General features: G+C 48.4%; 1 protein-coding gene across 5 annotated transcripts in view; it reads right to left on the reverse strand.

Annotated features, from left to right (window-relative positions):
• The window catches only part of GPSM1 (G protein signaling modulator 1), a 167762-nt gene that overhangs the window by 41297 nt on the left and 108246 nt on the right, over positions 1-18219 (reverse strand). For all 5 annotated transcript variants that reach the window (XM_074973777.1, XM_074973779.1, XM_074973778.1 and 2 more), the window contains 2 exons: positions 6429-6499; positions 2043-2222 (listed from right to left, as the gene is read on the reverse strand). In XM_074973777.1, the coding sequence (XP_074829878.1) occupies positions 2043-2222; positions 6429-6499 (251 nt within the window). The remainder of the gene's footprint in view (positions 1-2042; positions 2223-6428; positions 6500-18219) is intronic.

The following is an 18219-nucleotide window of genomic DNA, read 5'->3' on the forward strand; positions in this document are numbered from 1 at the left end:
GATAAATCCAAGTACCCCACGCCCCAGGGAAGTTTTGAGTCTAGATCCAAACTTTGCAGCTGAGATTCATTTCTAGCTCATACAAAAAGCTTCTGTCTCCCCTGATTGTTGTTAGTGTTTTTAATGCTAAGAAAATGGGTCCTTTGGTTGGTTGTTTTTTCTGCATTTGGATTCAAAATATTCCCCCGTAGGTTTTTGTAGCCCAAACATTGCAGCGTTGTGCGAGTGCATGAAAACAGAGCGTTCCCGCAGAGCCGGCAAGGCTTAGCAGTGCCCACTTTATTATTTATATCATAACTGTCACACAGAGCACAAAACAGCCACCTCAGGAATCATAAGAACACAATAAAACCATAAGAACGGCCATCCTGGGTCAGACCAATGGTCCGGTTAGCCCAGTGTCCTGTCTTCCAACAGTGGCCAGTGCCAGGTGCCCCAGAGGGAATGAACAGAACAGGGCCATTATTGAGTGATCCATCCCGTTGTCCAGTCCCAGCTCCTGGCAGTCAGAGGCTAGGGACACCTGAAGTAAGGGGCTGCGGCCCTGACCATCTTGGCTAACAGCCATGGATGGACCTATCTCATTCTTGTTTGAATCAGAGTTCCTCATTTGAGATCACTCAGTGAAAACATTTCAAAGACACCTTGCCCACAATAAAGAAACCTGCAGTTGCTTGTGGGTCTGACTCCCCTTTGCAGTACTGAATATAAAACCCACACAGCTGCAGGAAGCCTCCGCAGGGTAACCCATTAGATGCCTGTCAGAATGGAAACTGGCACACAGTTATTTTCTGATTGTGTTGATGGTACCGAAGAGCTTGATGTTCAGGGACAACAATATATACAAAGGTTTCAGGGGAGCAGCCATGTCAGTCTGTATTCGTAAAAAGAAAAGGAGGGCTTGTGGCACCTTAGAGACTAACCAATTTGAGCATAAGCTTTCGTGAGCTACAGCTCCACTGAATGCATCCGATGAAGTGGGCTGTAGCTGACGAAAGCTTATGCTCAAATAAATTGGTTAGTCTCTAAGGTGCCACAAGTCCTCCTGTTCTTTTTGCGGATATATACAAAAAGACACCAACAGTTTCCCAGACTGGGACCCTCTGCCATTCAGGGACCAACCATGTAAGTCAAAGCAACTCCCCTTCTGACACCACATGTCGTAACTGCCAGACACCACCACAGCCAGTAACTCAACACAACTGGCACCAACTTGTTTATTCCCTGTTCCCCACGGCCGCGCTCCTTTGCCGACTGTGCTGTGCAGTCACTTGAGAGCCCTCAGAGAGGAGGGGCTGGCCGGTGCTCTTCCCTGCTCTCTGAAGCGGCACATAATGACGCTCAGCTACTTCCCAGGGCCTACCCAGAGCTCTGGCCCCTAGGAGAACATCAGCGCCAGCCTAGGGATGGGCTCAGAACAAAAAATGGGCCAACCTTTTCCAAAAGTGACTCATCATTTTGGACACTCAGGTGGGGACGCCTAAAAAGGGTCTGATTCTCCAAAAGTGGCGAGCACCCGCCCCCGGAAGAGCAGGCATCCTCACATGGATCAAGCTAGGGGCCCGCAGACGGAGACAGCCAAAATTGTTAGAAATGTTGGCCTCACACCCTAACACTCCCACACTTAGGAGAAGTTCAGGTCCCCTCTCTAGTAAAAACAGCAAATGGAAAACCACCATACGATCTTTCACATCATAATAATTATTCACATTATTAACAATAATAATCCACAGCTATTACATAGCACTTTGTATCAGCAGATCACAAAAGGAGATCTTTATAAAGGGAAGTCAGCATCATTATCCCTATTTTAAATATGGGGAAACTGAGGCAGGGAGCAGTGAATTGACTTGCCAAAAGTCACATATCAGGCCAGTGGAGAGCTGGGAATAAAACCCAGGTCTCCGAAATCCAGTGTTCTATCCAGGTCCAGGCCACACTGCCTCCTGCCTCGTCAGGCTACACATGTGACAAGAACGAACATTTTATAAAAAGCTCAAAGAGCTCTGTTTGGAAACCCCCCCAAACCCTCATCTTCCTACCGATTGAGACACCTGGAGTCGGACATCACTGGCATCCAGCGGTGACATATTGGACTCCTGGGATTTCCTCTCTGAATTGAACTGGTTCTCATGGTATTTCTTGGATCTCACGGGCAGAGACAAGAAGTCCTTTCCCGTGATCTTCAGGTTTCCCATGTGGTGGCTATCCCCATTCTGCTCCTGGGGAGGACAAGAAACAGTCATTGCACAAATCATTCAGCTGAGGCTTAATGTGGTGATTGCGGGTTTACACCTAGAATCTGTAAGAAATTAACCTAGAGATCAGAAGCCACAATCGCACATTTATGATGGTGTCATGGAGGGTTAGGCACAGAAAGTTTTAGAACATAAGAACGGCCACACTGGGTCCATCTAGCCCAGTATCTATCCAGCAATAGTCCATGTAGCCCAGTATCCTGTCTTCTGATAGTGGCCAGTGCCAGGTGCCCCAGAGGGAATGAACAGAATAGGTAATCATCATCAAGTGGTCCATCCCCTGTCACCCATTCTCAGCTTCTGGCAAACAGAGGTTAGGGACACCATCCCTGCCCATCCTGGCTAATAGCCATTGATGGACCTATCCTCCAGGAACTTACCTAGTTCTTTTTTGAACCCTGTTATATTCTTGGCCTTCACAACATCCCCTGGCAAGGAGTTCCACAGGTTGACTGTGCATTGTGTGAAGAAATACTTCCTTTTGTTTGTTTTAAAGCTGCTGCCTATTAATTTTATTTGGTGGCCCCTAGTTTGTGACTGACGCACCGTTTAGTAGAGGACAATATACATTACTGGAGAGGATGTATCATTCACAGGAAACAAAATTAGTCGAGCTTACACTAGCTTGTCAGAGTGTGTGTGCGTGTGTGTGTAAGTCCAGACCGGTAATTTATTATATTTACCAGGCACATAGACAACCATCCTGCAGGCCTGGCTGCAATCCCAGGACAACGTATTAAGATGTGACCAGAGGTAACCACCACGTCAGAGAGGTCTCCTAGTTGCCTTCTCTATTCCTGACAGTCAGCTCTCTATCTCTATAGCTGCTTTTCAAAGCCTGCTCAGGTCGGTCAATTCCCCTTCCCCAAAGGGGCCCGATTCCTTGCTGGAACAATACTGCAAAACATTTGAGTGCTGTCAACTAACAAATGGGAACTGGGACTTTCAAGGATATCTCCCGTTTGTAGCGAAAGCACAAACAATCCTGCACAATTATGCCAACAGCTTGGCATAAATCACTGATGCAGCCTGTGAGACAGAGACAGTATCTTCTTCTACACCACCTAGCACATGGACCGCGCTCAATAAGGATAATAAACAGGGTGCAAGGATTTCCTATCGGGGATTAAGGCTCAGGAAACTGAGGAGAACCCAGCAGCTTGGTCACATTTCAAACTACTCAGCGAGAGAAATTACCAGGTCAGGCAGATGCACGTGACTCAATCATTCTGAAGCAACTCCCCAGAAATTTGATTCAATCACTTTAATTCCATCCGTAGTGGGTGTAATTGTGATAGGAAAAAACCCATTTACCCTACAGATAGTAATAGGCATCTCTCTGATTTGCAAACACAAAGGGTCCTTAGAGCTCAACAAATGAATCAGCTACTGTAGGAGTAGAATCACTCCCTTTCCATCCACTTGCTTCCACACCTAGGGAGATATTCTTCCCTTTCATAATATACATACATCCTCCAGGAGCCCAGCACACTATTTCACTAGGAGGGTGGTGAAGCACGGGAATGGGTTACCTAGGGAGGTGGTGGAATCTCCATCCTTAGAGGTTTTTAAGGCCCGGCTTGACAAAGCCCTGGCTGGGATGATTTAGTTGGGGTTGGTCCGTCTTTGAGCAGGGGGTTGGACTCGATGACCTCCTGAGGTCTCTTCCAACCCTGATCTTCTGTGATTCTAAGTGACTTGCACAAGGTTACAGAGAAGGTCAGAGTCTGGAAGAGGAACCAGTTTCCTAGTCCAGTGTCCTGCTCATTGGATCACGTAACCTCCATTTCTGGAAATAAAGCTCCTCCCATTCCAACCCTCCATGATTTAAAAGAAAAAATCCCTACTAATACCTCCGCCCCAATCACGGGCTCCTGCTCCTTACTTCCCTCCCCCAAAATGCATCCAACTTCCCTCCCTCTCCCTGTCTAACAAACAAACCATCCCTCACTGGCCTGTCTACTCTGACACGTGGTTATTTCTGCCGTGTGGCTGAGGCCGACAGGGGTGTGCCAGTGCAGGGCAGCGTGGAGGGGTTTGACGCTCAGTGCTTCCAGTCCTTAGGCTACATGGCACTGTGCTTTTCGCTTGAGCACAGCACCTGAATGCTCCAAGAACCAAATTCAGCCTTAGCACTTGCTGGTTCAGCTGGAACGTCAGCTGCAGTACTGAGTGGTTTTGCCGCTATCGTCCTCTAGCATACATATCTTGACTTTAGTAAAGCTTTTGATATGGTCTCCGACAGGGGTAACTGAAATTTAAGGCCTGCGTTATACAGGAGATCAGACTAGATGATCTCTTTGGGCGTTGACATCTATGAATCTGTGAAAGTGATGGAGGGATTGACGCAGGAAAGGGCAAGAGAATTAGGCAATGGGGTGGAAAAGGGGCTGGAGAGATTGAAGAGATGAGACAGAGATGTGAGCTTTAATCCGATCATGCTTCCCCCACTGGGAGCTCAGAGCGGATGCCCCCCTCCTGGGCTATAATCACATTCCCTTCAAGTGGGTTGAAGAGCAGAAGGGACAATGCAGCTGAAGAGGCTGCCAGGAAGAGACCAAAATATACTCTCTCCTCAAGGGCCACTTAAAGGAGAATGGGAGAACTCAGCCGCTGCCTGCTGACAGCTCCTGTTTACTCCAGCCTCCCAGCAAGATCTCTGGGAGCTCATAATCCTGCCTGAGGGCTCAGCTATTATACTGAAGCCCGCAGCAAGCCACACATCAGCGAGAGAGTCCCCAAGGCCTTACTTGGGTTACTCAGCTCCAACTATCCCTCGGATGCTCATTCAGACGCCTCTCTGATCTCAGCGCCGCGACCTGGGCGTCACCGCTCCTGAGTCAGAACAGTAGTCTGGATGCCGCGCTGGGGGAGGCTGGCACCACTAGTGCCAGTCCAGCTACAGAGCTGGATGTGTCCCGGTCAGTGGCTGGGTGAATTAAAGGGGCAGCTATCATGTCGGGGACTCGAGAGGTCTGGGGTCAGATTTACAAAGGTGATTAGGTGCAGATGGACACAGGGGCGCTGGAACAGTTTTCATAGTGGGGGTGCTGAGAGCCATTGCACCCACTGTAAACCACTTCAAGCCAGGGGGTACGGTAGAACCCCCAGTTCCAGCACCTACAGATGGACCCGAGCAGAATTTACAAAAGCCCCATAGCAGGTTAGGTACCTGATTTCCACTGAAAGCCAGTGGGAGTTAGGCACTTGTGTAAAACTCCACTAGGCACCCATCTACATCTTCAGGCGCCTAAGTAGCTTTGGAAATCTGGTCTTTGCTTGCTAGGCCTACCTGACCCGTGACTCGCTCTGCAACCTTGGGTGAGCCACAGCCCCACGCTGTGCCTCAGTTTCCCCATCTATAAAGAGGAGGGGGTGATAATTCTGACACACTGGAGATCTACGGCTGGAAAGGGGTATCTAGATGGTAATTACTACTACAGATTACATTCAAAGCAAAGCAGACTGCTGCTGGCCTGGGAAATCTCCACAAGGCAAGGGAATGGCCTGACCCCGTGACAAAGGCAATAATTACCAGCAGAATCCCAAGAAAAAAGGCAATGGCCTGGGGAAGGTTTCAGAGGAAAATTAAATTTTTCCCGAAGATGGGAGGTTTCAGCGTCTCCCAGCTGGCTCAGACACGAGCCTAAGCACGAGAGAGAGACACAGCGGAGAAGAAACATGCCTGGACCCCACATTTCCTCTGGAGAAGCCAGTGGCAGGAAAGCCTCAGTGCACTAACAGAGCAAAACCCTGTGGTAATGAGAAGGCTCCTGCCTTTGGCCTCTCATTCCACATTCACCCTGAAGACAGCCCTGTCCCAGAGTAAAACGGACTGAGATTGGCCACCGAGAGCTAATGGGGTCTAAAGTTAACTCTTGTCTTCTCCAGGAAGGATTGTTTTCCAAAAAGTGTAGCCATTGGTTTGTCAGATTTCAACTAGGTGCCTTTTTTAGCTCGACCAGCTGTTCCTCTCCTCCAGGCTCCCTAGAAACCCTCCTTGGTTAATCCCAGCGACTCTAGTGATATCTACTAATTGCATATGTCCCTGCAGATGAAGTCATCCAATAAACCATCATAGAGTCCTGCTGATATTTAATCTCCTAGGCCAGCCAATGTGAATTTGGTTGTCCCGCCTCCCTGCCTCCTCTCACAGACACCTCTGCTTACCTTTTCAGAGGGGAACTTCAAGAGGTCTAAACTGTCCATGCTGTTCCTTTGGATTCTCTTAGGCCTGGCTCCTGAAAAACAACAACACAGACTTTATGCAAGTGGCTGTCACCTATTGTCGGTATTAATGTCATGCAGATAAAATTCAATCCACAGCAGACCCCAGCTCCTGTTAACTGGAGTGATACAAAGTCAACAGGACAGGATGTTGCAACTGGGTTGTCCTTGAGATTCAGAACATGTTTTGTTCCCTTTTGTTCGTTTGTTTTTTCAAACCACTATCGCAGTTCAGTTAGTAACAGCTAGAGTCACAAGATGCCAACCTGGACACCATGCCAGCATAGTGCTACAAGCCTACAATCTGAGCCAGGTGCTCTGTAGCAGTGTTGCCAACCGCAAACATTAAAAAAAAAATAAAATCAAAAGTTTCCCCCCCAAAATCATGAGATTGACTTAAAAAAACATGAGATTTAACCAAATAATATGTTTGGGGTTCTGTTTCTTTGCCATCTGGTTTTGAACCTTTGGGACATGCCTGGGTCACATCTTCAAGCTTCTGTCCACAACCATGAAGGCTAGAAACGTAAATGAAAGCTGATAGACTTACAAGCTAACATGACTCCAGGAGCTGGAGCATCAGGAAAATACACCACGTACTGCAAGATTGACAATAAAATCATGAGAGCTGGCAACACTGAAGAGTGTCTGAGTTTCCAGCAAATTCATTTTATTAAACAATTACATCAAGAATATAACGGATGAAAATGGATTTAGATTCTGACTGTAGAGTTCTAGATTTAGATTCTGACTCCCCAAACTTTCCGTCTCTCTCTCTCTCTTTCTCTCTAGCATACTTCCTCTTGCCTCTGCACTTCCAATTAGATACATGCAGCATCCCCCATTATGCCATAATCATCATGGCTGGGAAAACTCCTGGCACAAGTCCTCCCCCAACCCTTCCGGCTCTCCCCTCTTCTCAGGAGTCTAGGTTTGGGTGGGAACCGTACAACATTCAGTGATTTCAGGTGGCAGAGATGCTAAATTTAGAGGTTTGGGACCAGTTTTACCTGGAAGTTTTCAGGCTTGGAAAACAAAAGCCATGCCAATTCCTGAGAATGGAAACGCCAGAGCTTTGTATGCTTGTGACAGCAAATTCACCAAGAGCAAAACTATTCTGATTTCCCACAGCAATGCCCATTAATAATCTCAGATATTTGTATTACCGTCATGCCCAGGTACCCGGATCAGGATTGAGGTGCCATTGCACTGGGGATTGCACAAAGCAGAGAGCAAGGTACATTCCCAGACTCAAAGAATTTACACTCCAGTTTAAGACAAAATGCAACTAATGCCTGTAATAGACAGACTAAATGGCAGCGGGAGGGCTAGATAATTGTGGGGAAGCATAGCAGCATTATGCTTCTACAGGAAACAAGAGCCCCAAGCTGAGTCCAGCTGCACTGCGAGCCTGTGTGTAACCAGGACCAGGGCTCACACTGGGATCCTCATGGTCTGCAAGTCTCAGCTATTCTGGGTGCACCAAGCCTGAACTTCCCTCTAGCTATTCTGGAAGGAGCTGGGCTGAACGTCTCTTGGGCACACTCAGTGCACGGTTTCCATATAATGAGAGGACAAAGTCCAGATAACTCTTGCTGTGACCAGCACTGTAATAAAATGTGGTCTAGTGTATGGTAATTTCATTTGACTAACCTATATTTAATTGCACCACCCCTAAACCCTGTCCTGTCAGCCTAAAATACTTAGATTATTACAGTCCTAAAGCCCCAGTTCAGCAAGACACTGACACACATGTTTAAGTCCATCTCTATTCAGCAAAGCTTGGCAACACCTGCTTAGTTTTAAGCATATGCTAAAGTCATATTAAAGTCAACAGGAATTCAACTCATGCTTAAAATTGAGCACAGACTGATGGACTTTGCTGAATTGGAACAGTTTGTGGAATTGGGACCTAAATAGAAATTAAATTTCTCTAGAGAAAAGGATTTTATGGTTAGGCTTCAAAGCAAAGAGTAAGGCAACCACCGAGGCAACCACCACGTCCCTCCAACAGGGAGATCTGTCACCTTGCCACAGCTGCAAAGGCAAGGCCAGTTTCTCAGCTGGCGCTCGCTCAGCAAAACAGGACTCTGTCCCGGAAGTCAGGCAGTTGGCCAGGGTTCAGCCACAGAGCTTGCCCAGCTTTTGGGCAGATGAGAAGAAGGGCCTCTGCTACTCTGAGCAACTCGGGTAGGGCTAATTGGCTTTTGCAGTGTTGGCTTCCATCCCTGCCTACTTTTGCTGAGAGACCTTGCAGTGCCTCAGTATCTGAAAGCATTAATCACCAGTCGCAGCATTTGCACTCAGAACATGAACAGGGCACAAGTAAATACATGCTCGGGTCAAATTCTCCATTGGTGTAAACTGACAGCTCCGCTGACACCAAGGGCATTGACCAATCTATACCATCAGAGAGTTTGGCCCACTGTCTACATAGCCCCTGTCATCTAGTCATTTTAAAGCATTTTGCAAACACAGCCCAAGCCCCTCCTTGCCCCCTGCCCCAGGACATCACTGTCCCTTGGAGCCTAGATAGAGCCCAGAGCTGAACCGAAGGTCACACAGCAAGGGCCTGGCAGACCCAGGAATGCTCACTCCCAGCTCTGACCACCAAGCCACACTCTCTGCCTTCTCACAAGTCATCTTCGGGCGCTGACAGAATGGAGGGGAGAGGCACTACCACCCAGGCTCCCCCGCCCCAAATCGAAGTGTGCTCCTCCCATCCCAGTTACAAGAGTTACCTTCCAGGAACCTCCCATTAAAAACAAAAGGCATTTTTCGGACAACATTCATTTCAGAATAATCTTTCTTCTGCATCTGCTGTGAAGGTTGCTCCCTGATATCCAGGAGTGCTTTGCACCCTCTAGGTATCAGCGAGACTCCGAGAGAATCTGGACAGGACTATTATTTCTGCTCCTAGAGATACTCTCTCTGGGTGCATCTGTATAAACAGGGAGTCCATATGTGAGTTGGGAAATAGAAGGCTGGTGTGGGGGAGGGGTGGGGGGGGGGAGGGGCGGTGGTGTTAAGAACCACTCAATAAAAGGTGCCCACAAATCTCCACAGCTACCTGAAAGCTGCTCAAGGCACTGAACTTTCCTTGAAGTAAGCTACAGCCTCCTCCATTATGTGCAGCGAGGGGTTTGGAACCAAGATCATTATAAACATTTAAAGCAGTTTCCGCATTTTGTTCTTGCTGAAGCAATGCCTCTGAGAGGTGAAGTCCAGTGTTCTAAAGCAAGCGTGCATCACGGTGAAAACACAGAGCAGTGTGTCTGATAAGATAAATAGAAATAATTTCTAACAGCCTAAAGAGTTGTTAATTATACACCACATCCTCCGTGCTTGAGTGTATTTGCAATAGCATTAAACCGTTGGAGATAAAACCATTAATCTTTGATCTGACAAACGTACCTTTCCTTTGTTACTTTAATATATGTATTCAGCGGAGACCTTCCCAGTAATTGGGGCGTAACACAACAATTTGTTTTTTCAGTTGTGGCAGTGTGTTCTTCCTTTATTGCCACTAGGATTTCAAATTCATCTGAGGGAGAAGTTAAGAGTTAACAAATACAGCTTCCAAACAGACAGGCAGACTCTATCTATTTACCTGGGAGAGAAATTAAAATCAGTTATGGGGCCAAATTCTGAACTCAGTTACGACAATTTTGCCACACTTCCATTGAGTAATACCTTACTCTGCAAGCAGCCCCATTCAAATGAATGGGCAAAGAGTAAGGTACTACTCAGTGTGAGTAAAGGTCTCAGAAGCTGGCCCTAAATTTGGAGTAACTCCATGGAGCTCACTGGAGTTTCTCCACATTACTCAGGGGTGCAACCAAGACCAGAATGTGGTGCCTTTAATCTTTGTATCGCCCTCAGCCTCAAGAATAGCAGAGAGACTTCCATACTCACCTAACCACTAGGAAAATGTGAATCCAGCTAATTTTCTATTACGGACCAGGGCATCATTTCAGATGGCTCCAAAGTAACTTCAGGGTGCACTCAGTCCCGTCCCCACAACCTCCGCCAGATTATTTTTCCCCAGAGATATTTGTAACAGCCTAATATTCAGCAAGAAAATGACACTCTCTTACTCTCTCTTTCCTCCACTGATCAGCAGCAGCAGCCCTGGATGCAAAAGATTGAGCAACTGAAAACCTGTGTCTGTTACTCTGTAGTTTTACTTCTTCTCCCCTGTATTTATTGGCATGTTTACGAAGCCCATTGCAGACTAACGGAAAACCTCAGGGGCATTTCTAAATGCTCTCTCTGTCTTTACAGTTTGCAGAGGTCTTTAATCTAGCAAGTTGAAACCTTTTTGTGAACATCAGCTGAGCAACCTGACTGACTGTATTCATGGCTTTTTTTTTTTTTTTTTTTTTGAGAATCTGGGTTTGGGGTTTTTTTTGATACTCAAGGTCACGGGTTGTTTTTTTTTAAAATATTTTTTAAAAATATATCCGCCTTATGAGCTATATAGCTCGATTAACCAATCAGAATCTCTCTGGCTTGACAATTTGGGCCACGTTAAATGTTTTTCACATTTTGTTTTTTTCATTTTATAAAACCAGGTAAGTCCGCCACCACCTGATCTTAAAGCAGGCAGACATGAGGGCCTTCATAAAATGATAAGCACAGAGAGACATTCTCTCTATGCACATATTTGAGCTATACGCATAAATACACCCCCTCTCTTTTATACAACCTCGTATCTACAAACACCCCTGTTCTTACCTCTTTGCCCCTCTCTCCCTCCCACAGACAGCCCCCCATATCTACCTATATCGAACACCCATACTGACCTCTCTCTCATACACACATTCTGTATTTCCCTATATTTATACATTACTCTTCACAGCCCCCACCACCTTGGGGAGAGTTAAAAGCTCTCCTGTTTCCTGGAGTGACTGAATTATGGCAATTAGGTTCCAGCTTTGCAGGCCCTGGATTCAGTTGTTTACCAGAACTGACTGAACTGGAAAATCCTGCCTCTTTCCTCTCCAGTGTCCAGGGCAGGCCTTGGGAATGGCTCCCCTCATCGGATAGCAGGAACTTCACTGCTCAGCATCTGGCCCGCCGGCCTCTTGGTGACTTTGCATCAGGCCGTGAAGGAGAAGGGGTCTGACCCACGTCTGCAGTGCAGGAATCCAATGTGACGCACTGGAATGCACACTTCCGCTAGATACTCTCCAGCCTCGCTGAAGTGACATTAATAGGTCAGAATCATGGTACGTCTTTGTCTATTGATGGGAGAAGCCAGAGGAGCTGTTTAACAACAAACGCACGCTTGCCCTGCTCCAGCACCTTCTGCACACGGCTATGAAAGCGCTTTGTGAAGGTGGATATTGGCCCCATAAGATAGCTGGGAAAGTGAGACCTAGGGAGGTTCAGTGACTCACCCAAGATAATGCAGGTAATGATGGGCATTGGCAGATCTGGGTGGGTGGAACCCAGGATGGGAGTAGTTCAAGCTGCTGCAACTCGTCCCTCTGGTACTTCGAGACGCCGCGGCTCTTCATGCTGTTGCTATTTGCCCTTCGCTGGCCACAACTAACAACCTTCACACAAGCCTTTCAAAGCGTGTTCTGTTTGTGTTTGAAAGGGGCAATATATTTATACGCATACGTGGGACATTGACGGACATGTATTTTATGGAAAGCTTTCTAATTTTGTAAAACATTAGGTCTAAACTGAATGACCACATCTGGGGTTTTAATTTGCCACTCATTGATGTTGAACGGGATTTCCAGTGCTGGGTTTTCTGCAGTGAAATACTCTAAGTGTGGAGATGGGCTTTAGAAGACACTTGGAAAAGATAAATTATTTGATTTTAAAAGGCTTTTTATTGCATTTGTGTCCAACCAAAAAAGAGAGAGGCCCCAGTTCTGTAAATATTTACAAATGAGTAACTTTACGCATGTTGTGAGCCACTCTGCACATGTGGGCAGGTCTGCCTGGTTCGAGAAGATTAACTTTACTCCTGGGAGTACTCGCATAAATTGGGACCATTACGAGAGACCCACTTTGCTCGGAATTTGACTCTCAAACAAGATTGCAAGCGTTTTATTCTCTGCTCATCTTCCAGGAAACATATTGATTCAAGTACTTCCCTGTGGAGAATGGGATTTAATAGAACGTGTGTGTGGTTAAGGAAGCACACATGACATACAAGGAAATACTGACAGTATCATGAACGGCTCAAGATTTGCTGTATTTTTGTATACTCCAGATATACAGAGATGTCCTGAAGAGGGGATTTTTCAGTCTGGATTAAGTTCATGTTACAGTTCAGGTTGGAGGAGGCTCAAGGCTATGATTTGCATTCAGTGAGTTCCGAGTTGTCTCGTAAGATTTCAGCTCCAATGGTCCAGTTGTACTATTTATTTGTACAACTGCTGTGGGCAGCCTATATAGGGGTAGGCACTGTGCATACACACAGCGAGAGAGAGAGTGTCCCAGTTTTACACTCCAAATAGACAAGAGAGGGGAAGTCACTTGTCCAGGATCACACAGCGGGTCGGTGTCAGAGCCAGGAATAGAACACTGGTGCCCCAGTTCCCCACCCCAACGTCCTGTCTGCTGTACCCTGTTGCTGACACTACAGCAATTGATTTCACCAGAGTTTCACCATCATGGGTCGCAGCTGAACCACACACAAGGAACAGGCCCCACCTCTTGGCTTTCAATGTGTTCTAGAAACAAAACTATAAGGGTCAGTTTGGATCAAGGGATCAAACTCCAACCACATGTGAGCTGTGGATGCAGAGGGGAAAGGGGGAAAAGCAGAATATGTGAGGTTCTCTGCTAGCATGAAACACGGAAGCGGTCTACAGCCCTGACCCGACAACCTAATCTGTGCAGCCGGGGATCTGTGATGTGTTCCACCCAGAATAGGACGTACAGATCCATACATGTCAATCAGTCTGCAGGACCAGGGACTCCGATTTTATCAACAAGAGAGAGAGAGGCCCAAATCTGAACACTAAGGTTGGATCCAAAACCCTGGATCAAGCCTGCCACTGCAGTTTTGGGTTGGGGTAACAGTCAAAGCCAGAAGTTACCAGTTCTCCAGGCCAGATGCCAATAAAGTCCAAGGTGGCAGGCAAATCCTGAGGTCACATCTCACAAGATCACCACCAAAGAGGCTGGACATCAGTAAGGATTCAGCCTCCAGTGTGAATGGCAGCTCCTTAGCCCATCTCTATACGTGGTACACCTCCAACAGCAGCCAATGCAGCCACTTCAGGTTAGCAGTTTCATTGGCCCAGCCATATTGCTGGTGGAGTAACATTACAGCTGTGACCAGGTGAGGTTCCCTCATTCCACCTACCCCTACCGATGGAGACTGGCGTTTATCTGGTGCTTGCTGTAGGATCCTGAACAACAGGTGGAGAATGGGGAGATAGCACACACCTGTAGGGGGCTGTGGCTCTGCACAGAGAAGGCCTTCTTCCATCTCATCAGCGCTCAGTGACAGAGGGGAGCATTTATGGGCACACCGAAAGCTGTGCTGGCAATTTCCACTGGTAACATGCCATGGACACTCTTTGCTCTGGCAAAATGGCCAGCCAAACAGGAAGCACCCTTTAACTACCCTCTTCAGTGCCAAGGTTTCATCCCACTGCTTCTCAATCCAAAGAGTGTCCCCCTTTCATTATAAGGCTTGCTTAGCATGTAGGTCATGCACATGCCATGCTTTCCACCCTGGGCAAGAGGCTATGGAGTGAGACGTTGGGTTTATACCACAGTGCGGCACGAAGGATGTGTGATTTGGGTCTTCGATTGAAACGTTCAGCCCAGGTCGCATCTGTCCTGTTTCTATGGGAAGGTCAAGATTCTTCCCAAGACGCTTTTCATGAAAACGAGGCACAACCCCTGTGTCCACCTTGCCAGGGCTGCAACCACTGTGCAGCCGTGTCAGCTGGTTGCTGCCGCAACGGCCATTGAACATCCCGGCAGCACTGCAGGTCACCCCGAGCCACGGCTGCGCTGGTTCAAAGCACTCTCTCAAGCGTGCAATATATGGAAGGCAAGAAGAGGAGGAACACGTTATAAAGACGACAAGAATGAGGCACTCTGCTTCCTGGTGGAAACAAGCCTCAGCGCCATCCTCTCCCGCTCTTCCCTTTGTACAGCGCCGTTTAATTACAACGAGCTGGGGAGGCGGCATGCTGAAGGGAAGGGCTCAGCACTGACTCGGAAGGAAAGAGCAATAACCAACACTGCTTCCCGTGGCACCGGCATTTCCCAGGGACGTCTGCCAACAGCCGGGCCCGGCCTTGCTTGGCTTGCGAGACTGTAGTCACCGGTGATGCGCGGCTGCAGTGGTAGCAGCTCAATACAAAATAAGACGCGACCATAGAAACGACCAGGAGGGGAAACCTCTCTTCACCACCACCCGTTAACAGGGATTTTCCTAATCGTGGCGATCAGACACCCCACCTGTAACCCAGCCTCAGCCGGAGTTGTTGTGCCCCCCGCGAGGTGAGCGGCGGCTGGGACTGCAGGGCCAGTACCTGACTGGCACCTCGGAGATGTAAGGCTTTGAGAAGATCCCGCAGAACGCGTGTAGTGGTGACTCGGGGAGCTGTTTAAGGAGCTCTCCTTGAGATGACATGTGCTTTGATGACTCCTAGGCTCCCCCACCCTCGGGGAGCTGCCTACTCCATCCCTGTTAAAGACAAATCAAAGCCCCCTCTAGAAAAAGTAACGAGCAGCAGTTCTATTTGTGGGACAGGGACATGCCGGGCCCCTGTGGGAAGGCTGCACCAGATGAAACCTGACAGAACTCCACAGAAATCCAGTCTCTAAAGGCTACAGGGCTAGGATGTTCTTTTACCCTCCCTCTCTCTGGCTCACGTGGCTGGCTCAGTGGCTTGATCCAGTGCCACCCTGAGCACAAGAGCTGCCCTACAGCGTCTCCACAGATGAAAACAAAACACGACAGCCTTTGGCTTTGGCCCTCGGCACCCTTCAATGCTCACTCTTTCAGGAGCCGTTTCTCTCTCCCTTGGGGCCCGATCCAAAGCCCGATGAGGTTAATTGAAAGACTAAAAGGGGTAAAAGGGATTCAAGGCTTGGGGTTCATGATCTGTGGGTGAGATCATGAACCCCAAGTTTTTGAAAAACCACACACAAAACAGGCCCTGTAAAACGAGGCTCGGCTTCGAGGGGTCAGAACTGCACCCTGAGACGTGATCTAGTGATTGGCATGCACACAGCACGGCTCTGATCTCTTCTACTGACACCTAACCAGGGAAATCTGTGTCAAGCTAATACTCCATCATTACAGCAACCTCTTCAAAGCGGGTGCGGGAGAGCACAGCGGTGGGTGGGGGCGGGAGCCTGCAGCAGGAGCAGCAGCTCAGTTAGGGCTTTAATTAGTCTTCAAACACATAATGGGTTCGGCTGCTGTAAATCCACTTGACCTCTCATATTATTAACACACCTCCCTGTGGCTGACAAAGGCTGGCACTTGCTTTCTCAAGCACTGCTGGCGTGAGATAGCACTACACAAATACTGGTTATTTACAGTGACCGGGTGCTGACAGGCCTCACAACACAGAAACCAAACTGCTGGCCAAGGCCACTAAACCCCTGTCTCTTGAAGGGATGGCTAAAGTACCTGTAACCATGGGATCGTGACTTTGGGGATTTCCCCGTTTGACGTGGTAATGGCTGCAAGGGTTGGGGGAGGAGAGGAATCCTGGGATCTCCTGGCACTTCAGTGGCCGAGTGTGCGGGCAGAAGGTGCAGTGAGAGGGTGGCGGCTCAGTGGCTTCAGGCAGAACATGACTGGCTCTGGTTAAACCATCTGCAGAGGGGACAGTGCTGGACTGAGCCTCCGAAGGGTTCCGTGCCTGGTGCTAGCAAATATGCCTTGAGTAACCTTCGGCCAATCTCTCTGGGCCTCAGTTCCCAGCCTGTCTAGTGAGGATGATCAATATTCTCTTTCTCCTCCCACCTTTTTTGGACTGTGAGCACTTCAGGGAAGGGACTGTCGCTCCCTCTGGGTCTGTGCAGTGCCCAGCACAAAGGGGCCCCGATCTCCAGCGCGGTCTCTGTCTGCTACAGGAAATAAATCATGAGAACCCAGCAAAAGTTGACTCCCCAAAGCCAGCTGCTGGACTTGGCGTACACAGAGTTACAAACACGAGAACTGGATATTTTCCCTACCCAGGCAGAAAAGACATTTCAGGGTGCGTGTACCAGTGTTTGGGGGCTGCACTAGGCTAGGAAAAATACAGCTCAAAATCCAGTGGATAAGGAAGTAGTGACAAGAAGCATGAAATCAGCCCATGGATAAGGGCCAGGATCAAACCTGGCTGCTTCCCAAGTCTAGCTGGACTCTCCTCCTAAATGTTGAGTTCCAGGACAAGGCTCTGCATTCTGGGCCCTTTCTTCAACATACCAAAAGCAACTAACCGGCTGGGAACATCAGGTATCTGGCCAGTTTCTGCTGGGAAGACAGGCTTCCAATGTGTTTGTGCTGCCTAACTCTGAAGAGCTGTATTCACTGGCATAAAGAACAGCACACAGCTGAGTCAATATCAGATCCTGAATGTTACCCGAAAACTCCCCACGACAACAGCTTTGAGGGGTTTCCCCCCCATGACAAAACTGTTCCTTTAAGATAAACAGAATAAATATACAGCCACAAAAATTGCACTTCTCAACCGAGCAGCTTCTCAGCAGCTTGATTTGGCAGGAGATGCACCACAATGTTGTCACCCTAGTTCTACACCCTCCAGCAGCCTGTCTGACAGCTGGACAACTGGCTCAGAATAGCATTAATAATATTTCACAAGTACATGGCTGCTGGGAGCCCATCAGAGCTCAGCAGCTTGTGCGCTCCGGGAAGCCAGCCACCTCCGTGATGGGGGGGTTGGGAAATACTGGACAGGGCAAACCCTGCCTTTCCACACTGCTGTGAGATCTTTAATGTCCACACGGGACAGGCGGGAATTGAGATGGGAAAGCCTCCTCTGAGCCAGTGAGATCACAGACACATCATCCCCTGGCGGAAAGCACATCTGACCTGCACAGAAGTCAAAGAATGAGGCTCTTCAGAAAAGCCACTGGCCTCAGGTACGAAATGATTCCATTTCTAATGGACTCAGGTGTTCGTTAAGGATCCGGTTTCTCTTTCCTTGCGGATAAGCCATCAAGAGAGACTTTCCTACAGAACTGCCCCTACAACCCCCCGGCTGCCCTATCATGCATGGCTTTTCCATCGAGGTTTTCAAGGAAGCAGTTCAAGAAGGAGCAAATACTCTTTTGGGAGGCTGCACGTCTTTAGTGGTCAGAGCAAGGCACTGGGAACCAGGGTGCGCAGGTGGGCAGGGGCCACAGCGGCACAGTGGTGGGCTAGAGGGACTCTGTCCCCTGCTCTGACTCGTGTGCATTTGGGTAAAGCGCTGTGCCTCTTTTTCCCCATCTGTAAAGTGGAGACGTCTGGCTCCCAGATAGGGCTGCGGGAGGCAGTGGAGGCTTGTTGGCAAAGCACTCAAACTCGAGGGAATTTGTGAACCAGAACAGCCCAACCGGCAAAACCTAGGCTGGGGGGTTTGGTTCTGGAAACAGGACTCCAGCCAAGCCTCTAACAATTTTGCATGGCCAAAAATAGAGTCAGGATGGAGTCCAAGCCTGGAACGGTGGGGGAATCGGGAGCTGGATCCGAGTCCATCTGGAACCCTAAAAGCGTCCAAGAGACTCGCCTCTGGACTGGGCC

The sequence above is a fragment of the Natator depressus genome, chromosome 16 (genome assembly GCF_965152275.1).
Source record: "Natator depressus isolate rNatDep1 chromosome 16, rNatDep2.hap1, whole genome shotgun sequence".
NCBI classification, from domain to species: domain Eukaryota; kingdom Metazoa; phylum Chordata; order Testudines; family Cheloniidae; genus Natator; species Natator depressus.